We start from the raw sequence: 12,341 nt of genomic DNA, 5'->3' as shown, positions 1-12,341 counted from the left end.
CAAAAGATGGTTTGGAGATGAAGAAAAAGAAAATAAGTGACAAATACGATTTCAAGACAAAGTTGATTAATACTCTTTGCATGTATGAGTGTTTCCATAGCAAAAACTTAGCAAGATCTATTGGGGTCATTTCACAAGTCCGACACCCAAGAGTCATACGACCCACGAGCTCGACAGTAGGCAAAAAAGCCCCACGAGACCGACACTGCATTATACATTAAGTCAAGAGATGTAATGAGTGTCGGTCTCGCGGGCCTCGTGTTGGACTCATGTTTGTTGTTGTTGTTGTTGTTGTTGTTGTTGTTGTTGTTGTTGCTGGTTTTTGCTTAGTGTCGGTATAGTAGGCTGTTTGACTCGTGGATGTCGAATTCGTGAAGTGCACCCGATCTGTTCTATCCTTTCCTAATACTAGAGACACATTTTCTTCCAGTTGCATTTTTATAAGAAATCAGCCCCTGAGCACACGGGTCTAAGTCTACACCGAGGGGACTATCAAAGCGACGAGGATAATGCCTAGCCCTGGGATACTACAGCAATACACATGTAGCCAAGGGACTCGAACCGCTATTCTCAGGATTAGTAGCCTCTGGCCTTATCCACGCACCCAACTCCAACGTGATAGCTTTTCATATATGGGATACTGGGAAAATATTAGCAACGTTGCACTGACGCTAAAGAGACTGAGGCAGAGAAGGGCCTAGGATAGTTTGAAAAATTTAACCAACTGTTGGAATCTTTATGCAGACTACGATTGCTGCAAATTTTCGCCAAACCTATTTGCGACACCAATGACGGTGGTGCATGACGGAACTGGAAAAAAAAAAGAAATGCCTATTTTTTCATCACTCGAGAAAGCTTTTAGTTAAATGAAGGAACGTGACAACATGGGGATAAAGTTCAGCATGAACAGGAAAGTGACGACGGTAAAAAACATGATTGCTCTACAAATTATCTCGATCGTTTAACTTATCACGTGAGGGTTTTTTTCAAGCCCGTTATGATTCCGGATATCCGCTTTTCGCGTGATATGACAGCGGGCACTCACGGCGGGCTGGTGTAACGGCTGACTGGCTTGTAGTTTCAGCGTCAAGGTCCGGAAAAATGCGTTCATGGCTGGGTAAGAAAGCAGACCGTGACGAAAAAGAGTGTCAGATGAGGAAGTCAACCGATCCGTGCTTGGCGGGAAAATAAAGAGCCAGGTAATCAACATGCACAAGAGTTCATCCCATTAGCCTGTCAAATATGAATGGCTGTTTGAACAAAGACTATGATTTAAGTTCATTGTTCATGACCAAACACTGTGCCAGAAAGTTAAGTGTGCCCCTTTGTAAAATCACATTAGTACGGTATTTAGAACGTTTAGGTCTCTCATAGTCGAAGTTGTCTACTTCATTAAACAATATATGAAAATAAACGCAATAAACGCTTTAAAGACCGGGCATCGTTTTCTGTTGTTGTTAAAATGACTGTATCTGGCAGTGCTGGCAGTTATGTGCATAAATATTCTATTGAAAAGAAAATAACTGAAACAAGAAGTATGCTTCTCCTCCTTTGTTGTATAGCCGTAGAAAACCATCGGTACCATATTTCAACGAGTAGGCGAAGGTACATCGTCCACTGAAAAGTAACGTTTTCTGTCCTGTCTGAACTAATTTGAATCATTTTAATAGTTACTTTCGTAATTATGAAAGTCTGTTTTGCGTCAATTGCATGAGTTGTTCTCAGTATACTAGCACTGCTTTTTACCGGATCTATCATTTTCCTCCGCAGCGCATAGATAATGTAACAAGTTTGGTTTGAAACTTAACAGTAAAGCTGCATTCAATTCGTAAGGTATCTCAAATCTTTCTCTTGCAGTTAATCACGGTGTACCAAAGATCATCTATAATTTTCTTATATCATGCTTGGTGGGGGAAAATGAAAACTGATTTGAATTGTATAAAATTTATACTTTTTACATTATGTTCTGGGATAAAAAAAAACTGCAAATAAATTGAATTGAATCAAATTGAATTGAATTATCTCAAAGAACTGCAGTTCAGTTTGAATCCTATTTTGACAAAGTGTGGCATCAAGTTCCGATAGATGGATTTATCATAACATAGGTCATTGGTTATTCCTGCCTTGGCCTAGTTCCGTTTTGCAGGGTCGTGTGATCTAGAAACACCGCTTGGCTGTTCCTGTCCAGAGTGGTCAATTCACGTTATATTATATGGCCACCGCAGACGGTAACCTGAAGTCTTAAAATCACTATTAAAGTGCACTTCTGACGACCACGTTACACGAAGTACGTGAAACTGAAGGAATTGCAAAGGAGTCGCAAATGTTATACTTCTAGGCCAATACTTTGCCAACACATCAACTGCCGAAACATGTACCAACCTTTGCCAGACATCAACTCACCCCTGATGAAAAACCATTCGAGATTTCACAAATTCATTTAGGGGAAAGAGATGAAGAAACCAGCGTGTTTTGCAGGGGCAATTTTCAGATATGATGCGCGTATAACGAGCAAGATAACAAGATGGATATTGAATTATTCAGAAGTTGGGTAGCTGGAAGTGTTTGTTCAATATCTTCACTTCGTAGGGATCATATACGTGGTGATTTCATTACGGGTTACTAGCGCCAAATGTGAAGCATGAACACAAGCAGTTATGCGCTCGGTAATGGCATAAATGCATAGGAGAGGAGTGTTGTGCGGTGGTAACCAATTAGTCTTCGATTCCAAACCCATCACGTGCTTGCTCTCACCACTCGTGTTTACCTCCACATGACGTGTTAGAAACGATCTATAGAGGAAACCTACTAGGAATCCCTTTTCAAGCGTAGATCAAGGGGTGATCGCGTCACGGAAATTACACGTCCTTGCTCGTACGGCAATATCTAATGATGGCAACACAGGGTCTCGATTTCTTAGACTAGGAGCTAATTTCGGTAACGATTGCTAGAGGGGTGTTGTTTTTGCAATGGGAATGCATTATGCACGCACTTACGGAATGGATAGGAATACCGTAATGCGGACTTGCATACGAGGCGGAGATGAGACGAGGAGGATACCCCTGACGAAAAGAAAGGCTTTGGACGTTACCGTGAGCCGAAGATGTTCATCTCACTGAGATGACGGGGGAAGGGGTGGGGGGGGGGGGGCTTTGGGATGGGGAAGGAGAAAATGATGAATGTAGCTGCACTGAAGATGAATGCAACAGCTTAGTATGAAGTAAAGTTGTATAGGTGCAGTACTGTTCACGATTATTCAGAGTTTAGCTAATATAAAGTTGTACGACCGACATTATGTCAATGTATGTCCGTAAAATTAAACAAACGAAAAACGCAGAACTAGTGTGTGAAGTTTCTTTGCTTTGTGTGTTTGTGTGTATGTGTGTGTGTGTGTGTCGGGGTGGGGGATGGGGCGGGGAATTCATAACCATGCATGGTCGTAGAGAATTGAAAAGTTTGATCGCAATACTGGTTAAGCGCCATTTCAAACCTTTAATAAATGAGTCTATCAGATAGAACAAAATAAATTTATTCCAATGATACTTCACTTGTTGCGTAACAAGTTACGACGAAAAAAAAGTCTCATATTTCATAATTATCTTTCTTGTTTTTTAAGCAGGTTTAATCGCAAATATCTCAAATTGACAAGAATGGAGTTAATTCGTTTTACAATGTAATTAATTACAGAAGATCGTTGGCGATGAAAGTTACCCGTCAGATCAAAAAACACAGTATTCAGAGCTCTTTTTCCCCCACTTCTACTCCGACTGGGGCTCTATAGACGAATACTTAAAAGGTTAACCGTTTCACCAGCATAAATTTCTCTACCAAGGTTAAAACACAGCATTCGAATTCGAAATTATTGGATACTCTGTAAAATACATTACAGAAGGTTTACATGGTCCTGACCAAGTGAGCGGGGCGGGAAATTTTCGCATGTGCAGGGCTATACTGGGGATGTGGGTGAGAGTGATGTTATCCCATCAATACCTTTCTCCCTATCATGTTAGACCCAAAGTGGTTGATGTTCTTCATGCAAAAACACTCTAGAGTAACATGATATATGTTCTGCCTGTCGCCAGAGAGGGAGAGATAGATAGATAGATAGAGATAGATGGAGGGGGAGAGAGAGATAGGTTATAAACGTGTTACAGGTCTTTCCAACACACTGGTGGCCTTATTGATTGTGTTTTCGAGTATGAAGGTGCCTATCCTGCTCGTCTAAGGGAAAACAATTGACTTTTTGCTCCAAAACCAGATGGATTTAGAATTCTCTTCGCGCACGCGGAGCATGACTTAATGTCTCTCTGTTGGTTTGTTTAGTTTACTTGTTTATCGTCAAGCCGTTTGACATGTTACGGTTCTGATTTATATGGGTAGGAAGTCACTTGTGTGCAGAAACATAAAACCCCAGCATTTGAAGATTATTATTAATATCACACCATTATCATTTTCATTATCATCAATATCATTACCACTATTACTATTATCACTATTGGTATTGATATTGGTATTGGTATTGGTATTGGTATTGATATTGATATTGATATTGATATTGATATTAATATTGGTATTGGTATTGGTATTGGTATTGGTATTGGTATTGGTATCGGTATTGGTATGATTATTATAATCATTATTATTATCATTGTCGTTATTATAGTATAGAAGTAGTACTAGCAGGTGGTATGAGTATTAGTTGAAGTATAAGTATCATATCTTTTTGTGTTATCAGAAACTATGGCAGGAATAATGCGATGTCACATAATTGGTGAATATCCCATAGCTAGGCCCACTTCCTCTGTTAATCCTCAATAATTGCCCTACACAGGACAACACCCTTTTAAACTCAAGTCTGGGAAAGGTTTGGTTTGTCAGTAGGCCTACCTATGCAAGCGCGCATGCGTGTTCGACTATATACTCTACAACGCGCCCGAATATATGCCTTATTTCTCATCGGTTCCAGTGAAATGTACTCATGTCTTAGTGGAGTGACGTTTTGACTTCAGATGGCATGGATGGGGAGCAAACTTTCTGAACTTCAGATGTAAAATTTCAATTGAAAATTAAGCTGTAAGCATAGATTGTCACACACACTCATACACACAATCATACAGAAAAAGAGAAAGAGGAAAAAAAATCCTCAAACGCAAACAAGTTTGACATCACGCGACGGGCTAATAGATGTGACGCCATAAAGACTTTTCCGTTTACGGCGTCTGGTATCGACGAATTTGCTTCTTCAATACGCAAGTTCAACCTGACGCGCAATGCACACACACCGAAAAACAGAGAAAATGAATATACCAATTAATGAATAAGAAAATAAACATATAAATAAGCACAAAGATGAAGAGAAACAAACGAACAAACAAACAAGCAACGAAACAAGTGAGAAACACTTCACTAACCTTGAATAATTGGATGACCCTTGCCGGTAAAACAGTACCTGCCGTAGCAGACGTCCTCCGAAACATTCTGCAGAAAATGACAATACAGAAAAATGAGGGAGAAATATGACCCAGGAAAACATCCGCCATGGCACCAACACATAAGGCAATCACAGAACATTTCAAGTTAAACGAATATGAGCTGCAACAGTATACTATACATTGCTTTAATATGCTACCGGTATCTCAAATATTGCGTAACGATTAAGCTTTGAGAAATAAAATGTTGCTGATGAACACGTTCGATAAATAAAAAAGGATAAAATCTATGAGCAACCGGATTTACCGGCTTTTTTTTTTTGGGGGGGGGGGATAAAGTATTGTATGAAATTAAACGGTTTGATTTATTGTATACTGATGATATCAAGATTCATTAACTCGTATGATATTAACTCGTTATGTTATGACTCGATTATATTAACTCGTAGATAGTATGACAGTGAAAACACAATTTTCAAAGCCGTTTTAAGCTTGAAATTTTCAAATCCATTAAAACGTTATTATACCGATATTTAACAAGCTACAGCAACATTTAAATATCTCCTTCAGAAGAAATAAACTGAAAAGAAAAACAGAAAAAAAAACATTTCTCACTAAGCAATTACTCGAAAGTAATCTTACTATACATAAACTTAAACATAAACATATTTTTCTTTTCATAATGACAATAGGTCGGATAAAATTTATCAGACATTTAATGTCCGTTACCACTGCTAACAATTTCTTTGAAGATTTTATTACAAAATGATACTCTAAGCACCACAATATTGACAAAAATGAACGAAGAGAACATTAATAGATACTTACACGAAATCACCATCGCAACTCAATTACGATTAAAGAGTAAAGCGGTTATATTAAAACAAGAAATAATGGACAAGCATTTTGTAAATGCCTTTGATATTTCTTCAGGACTTGCATTTTATTGCAAAGTGAACATTTACTGAGCTAATATGTTATATCATTGTGAGCATTATACAAATATTTTCAGCTATAAAAATGCACTTTTAATTACGGATAAACTTTGATTAAGAAACGGACACCTCGAAACAACGCGTTAACTTTTCCAAAAGCCCTATATGCCGTTCTGCCTGCGCATGCGCTATGGATGTGCTACAGCTGCAATCAAGCGTAACGATAATTGATGACTGTGTCAGTCTGCAGTGAATGTTGGCTGACGGACAAACGAACAATTTATTTTCGTCGGATTTATTAAATCCGCGGATCGCAAATGTCACGCGCGCGTACTCTTTGAGCGTGTAACAACATTGCACTAATAACAGAAATTGCCATGACTGAGATATTTTTAGATATCGCAGATCGCTGGCAATATTGCAAGTGTGTTTTGACAGAGTAGAAAACATTTGTGCGGGATCGTCGTTTTTTTTTTTTTTATGCCAGGTGGATTGACGAATGGGGAACGTGACAAAAAGAAGAGGGGGGAAATCGGCTTTCAAGGAAAGTATCGGTTTTCAAAGCTCGCTTAGTGCTCGAGGAACGCCGTTGCGGGAAACACCGCATGTCGTGTGGTTTGATCCTTCGCTTCCTACATTCTAGAAATAGATCTACACGCGTGCGTCTCTACAGATCACATTCTGGTTATTGACCGCTGTTATGTATACTCTCAAGGGCAGTTGGCACGTGGTCGGGAAAATGTTTCTTTTATCTGCCCCCCTCCCCCCCCCCCCGCCAATCCTTTGCCATAGTAAGTTTGAATCTACATGAGCACATTATCTTAACATTACCAAGCAGGAACAAGTATACAAGTGTATTTCATCTCACGAGCGTGGTTTCAAGGTGAAGTTCTTATTTGCAATGGTTTCTAAAAGGACTGCAATACATTTATCTTATTGCGAACTTAAGACACCATTTAGATCGTCGATCTATCACCCAAAAACAGAAATAGCAAAAAATCAATCACTCGTTCTGGTACAACATTGATCTGAATGCAAGGACTTTTCCCCTTCTGAATACCTTGCTACAGGACGGATCAATTACTGTTTTGTTTATTATTAAATTCATTTATTTTTTTAGGGAGGAGAAATAAAACAAAATAGTTATATCGGAAGTTGACAGAAATGTAAAAGGCTTGTCAGACAGAGAAGTTGATGCCTTTCACGTTTCTATCACATGGTTGCCAATGGATAACGGAAGTTGACTATCATCGTATACCCAGCAGAAAATCAGGAAAACTTGTCGCCTGCAAATTTACAGGTGTGTTTCCGTTGAAACTACGAATCACATGAAAGACAGTGTACAGTGAGAGCAGCTTGGTAGCTTGCATGTGATGGCGTGCACGCTGTCAACAAGATCTTGCAATTCACTGGAAAAAAGAAAATTTCTATGAACTAATTGTCACAGCCTGACTTTATGCTATCGTCCAAAGACTGACATCTTGTGAGTTGTAGAATCTCGGAAGGTTTGTTTCAATTCACTTCACTTCAATTCAATTTTTATTTTCCACTCATGGGGTGGAACACCCTCGTCAGCCAAAGGCTGGTTTTCAGAGGGGTCCACACATGTAAACAGGTCCACACATTTCAATAGGTAAACAGGGTCGAATGAGAGGTAAACCCTTTGAAGGCAAGCCGGAGCGTACAGCGGCAATTAGAATAGGGGGACCATGACTTTTGCGCAGACAGGGTTATGTAGGGGTACGCAGAAGGTTAATGATGTAACAGTGGTCCTTACCGATCTATGAATAGACCTGTCCTCAGAGCTTGTACGATGCTACGGAATCTCGGCTTCTCGTCGCCAAGCCGTGACTTTGTCGACTGCCGGCTGAACGTCGATGTCAACCAGTGCCGCACCTGCTCGGGCACCTCGTCGGACGTCACCTCCGAGAGGTCGTCGTCGTCTTCGTGGAGATGATACCTGTTGTAGTAGGAATTAAAATGACAACAGAAAGAGGACACTGATTGAACTCTGTGGATGCAACTGCTTTGCTGCGCTCAGTACTATTCTACTATTACTGCTGCTACTATACACTTCTACCATGCTACTACTACTACTACTACTATTACTATACTTCTACTATACTGCTACCATACAAGCTAAGGAAAATAGGTTTAACTTTGCACTTTTACCAGTGTCACACTTGGAGCACTTTTACGGGTGCAACTTTGCACCTTTCAGACGAAAAAGGTGCAACGCTGCACCTTTGAAGGTGCTCACTGTGACACTGGTCTGAAAGGCGCAAAGTTGCACCCTTAAAGGTGCTCCAATTATTTTTTTTATCATTCATTCATTTTTTCACCTATATTTTTGGATGGTGTTGGGGGGGGGGGGAGAAAGAAAATAAAATGGTTATTTCAAAGTTAACAGAAATATAAAAGGATTGTCTGATAGAGATCGATGCTTTTCACGTTTGTACATTATATGGTTTCCAATGGATAACGCAAGGTGACTAACATTTTATCTTATCAAACAGAAAATTAGGGCAGTGTTTTAGGAGCAGAGTTGGACCCATCTATTAATAGGAGTGTATTACTTCTGCTGCTTCTACTACCATTACTATAGATATGGAGATTTACTAAGCACTATAGTGCAGAAATAATTATGCGGTCGTATTTTGTTTTACGTGGTTTAATTCCTCTAAGTCAATCTGTTCTAGATTGACTTAGAAAAAAAAGACTCATTTTCCTTTTACAAGTGAAAGTCTTGGTTAGAGCAATTGATCAAATTGGTGTTAAAAATACACACTGCCGAAAGGTACAATTTCTTCGTATAGGACATTTATACCGTTTCAATCTTTGCATGCAGTGAGTTGGTGTTCGCTTAAAGGAGCAAAACAAGTATAGAGTTCGCAGCGATATCCTGCCAGAGAAAAACAACATGATTATCATAAAATATCTCAGCACTTTGCAACAAACAGAACACGCCGAGCTCGAGCAGGGGATAGCACGACCCTGGTGATATTAATTCTGGGTCCCCACGATCATTAGATTCTTTCTGAAATCGGACAGTGAGCGTGTGTGTCTTGATATGGGTCTGTGAATTGTGCCACGCGTATTCTTAGGAATTGTGAATTTGAGTGTGTGAGTGATTGTGCATGCCTTTTTTGGCATCCAGTTTCATCTATTTTTGTGTCATAACCATCCCCCTTCCCTACCCGTTTCAGACCAAAATATTTACTTGTGCCCCGATAAGTTTGAGTGATTCGATAATTGATGGATTAAACACACTTATTTCTTATTCTTTATTATCATATCATTTTATAACTCCAAACATATAATCAGCCACAAAGCTATAAAGGGAGAAGAAAAATAAATCATGAAAATTAGCCACAAAGCTATAAAGGGAGAAGAAAAATAAATCATGAAAATCCTCTACATTGAAAACTACGGACATTTTTAAAAGCGATGAAAATGGATGAGAATTAGCTAACAGCAGATAACAGTATGTTCGTGTATGCAAATAAAAGTAACAAACAAGGAAATCTAACACATTCTTCTCAAGCTATGCGCTCAAGTGTTGATTTCGTTCCTATTTACAAACATTCCGTCTTTGTCTCCGTCGAAACTGAAGCTGGAGGGCACGTGCTTCATTTCGAGCAGACAATCGTGAGCGATCCAAAAATCGATAACGGTCGCGCGCATGAATTGAATTACGCCTGCTTAAAGCGCGGGACTCTCGCACTCCTTTTCTCGTAAGACACCACGAGATTTTCACAACCGGGACGGGGGGACGGATACTCCATCGGGGGTTTTCAAAACTATTCAATGGATCGCTCGAATTACAACTATCTGTCATTTTATTGTTTCAGGGTGACACACATCGGTGACCACTTCTATATCAGACAGAAGATGACAGGAATTCTGCCGTGTGAAACCCAAAACATTTCCTTTGTTTGTTTGTTTGATTTTATATCCCATTCCTATTATCTTATTCACTTTCCAATTTTAGGCTTAACAGTTATCCCCATAAAAGACAGAACCCAGCTTAAACTGGATATTGGGGGAAGAAAGCATTAGATCATAGCTATTTACAAAGTCTCCCTTCTCTACCATAATTCAATCTCTTGAAGGTATTTTGTGGTACTTAAGTCAAATCAAATCATCATACAAATGGGTGACTCACAAATCAGAAAACGAAAGCTTGCTTCTACCTTCAAAAAATCGTACGTCATACACTGTCATAGAAATTATTTTCACCTTCTTCTTTTTTTCTGTCAAGGTATTGCACAAAATGAAATGAGACAATTTGAGAAGAAAATTGTCAAGTACCCCTTTTTTCAACAAAATTGGTACCATTTTCTGCCTCATTGTGAATTGATCATATATAAACTATGCAAAATTTGTGCAGAAAGAAAAATATGTACTTAGTGAAGAAATCATCCACAACTAAAACGATGAATGCGTCATACATCAACAAGAAATGCAAACGCGTAAGAAGTCTGCTACAATTTAATCACCGGCAATAACGCATTGTCATGCATCATGTGAATTGATGAAACTGAATTTTGAATTACACTGAATTGCATTGAGTAGTGCATTAACATTATTGTGGCCAGCTGTAAGCATTCCTAAAAAGAGCTTCAACTTGTGATTATTTTGCTTTGGCATTCTTTTTTTCTTTTGCTTTTGACATAGTTGCAAGAGGGTGCTCAGGATTAATGCCGTGCGATGGTAATAGCCCAGACACGGAAGATTCAACGTTTTAAGAATTTAATAGCCCTAGCTTTCCGAGCACGCCTTTTGGCTCGCCCACTCTTTCTTCATTCAGTCCCATGTGCGCAAATCGCCGTAAGCGTTTCCTGCTGGCGGCGCGAAGTGAAAAAGGGCGTCATTTACGAATCTCCTGCATAAGTTATTTCCTCAAGGTGCGGAAAAGGACAGACTCCCGGCTAATATGGCGAGATATCAAAGGAGTCTCCGTGCAAAGCTCTAGAAAAAGTGACTGTCTCTAGGTTCTCTGAGGATATGAGGTTATAGCGTGTTTCGGCAGCTTCTGTCTCGCGAGGAATAATTTAGAGTAAAAAGGTTCTCTCTCGCAACACACACTGCATCCTTGCCATTACAAACTATTTGCTATCTCAAATATACCGAGGATGCATGTATGTACGTTATTCGTGTGTATCTGTGTATGTGTGTACGTGTGTGTGTGTGTGTGTGTGCGTGTATTCGTGTGTTCGTGTGTGTATATTTGTAGGCGTAGCAATGATCCTTCGTGCAAATCCCAAATAAACAAATCGTGTGACTTTGTTGATTGTAACAGTGACATTAACAAAACCTTTGGCATGATTAATTCCTACTCTAGATTTTTTTATTTTTTATTTTTTATTTTTTACATTCTCGTGTGGTGTGGTATTTGCTTTACACGCTGCCGTTTTTTGATGAACAGAAAAGAAAAGAGGCAAATCATTAAGTAGCATGGATAGACTTCAAGACTACAAGTAAAAATGATGCACACATGCTACCTATGCAATGTGTCGTGTTATGGACAATATTTCTGTGTACACATAATACAAAAACTACAATATGTCAGAGATTAACCCTTTGTGGGGTTTTAGTGCCAAGTGGCTCAGAAGACCCCATAGCATTGTACACACTGCCCAAAGACCCTGGCACAAAAAAAAAAAAGTTAAAGGGATCGTATAGCTTGGGTTGAGACCTAACATGCCTAAATTCAGGTTTATAACTTTTTTTTGTGAGATAATGAGAAATATCTTATGAAATATGAAAGAGCATGTAATTCTATGAGGAATTCAATATTAATTTGATGAAAATTGGTTTTGAAATGGCTGAGATATCCAAAAAAGAGCAATTCTAATAAAGTGTGGGACCCACAACTACGATCGCTTTGTTTTACTTTGTTTTTGGATGTTTCAGTCATTCCAAACACGATTTTTCATCAAATAAACTTTGAATTCCTCTTAAAATGGTATGCTCT

The 12,341-nt window shown here is 39.1% G+C and overlaps 1 protein-coding gene across 1 annotated transcript in view; it reads right to left on the bottom strand.

Moving 5' to 3' along the window:
* Window positions 1-12,341, bottom strand: part of LOC140245483 (dual specificity calcium/calmodulin-dependent 3',5'-cyclic nucleotide phosphodiesterase 1A-like) — a 287,474-nt gene that overhangs the window by 54,456 nt on the left and 220,677 nt on the right. Inside the window, exons 6-7 of the mRNA XM_072325053.1 lie at window positions 8,142-8,324; window positions 5,412-5,478 (exon numbers count right to left, since the gene is read on the bottom strand). Coding sequence (XP_072181154.1) covers window positions 5,412-5,478; window positions 8,142-8,324 — 250 coding nt within the window. The remainder of the gene's footprint in view (window positions 1-5,411; window positions 5,479-8,141; window positions 8,325-12,341) is intronic.

This window comes from Diadema setosum, chromosome 22 (assembly GCF_964275005.1).
Source record: "Diadema setosum chromosome 22, eeDiaSeto1, whole genome shotgun sequence".
NCBI classification, from domain to species: domain Eukaryota; kingdom Metazoa; phylum Echinodermata; class Echinoidea; order Diadematoida; family Diadematidae; genus Diadema; species Diadema setosum.
This window is presented reverse-complemented; position numbering and strand designations above follow the sequence as displayed.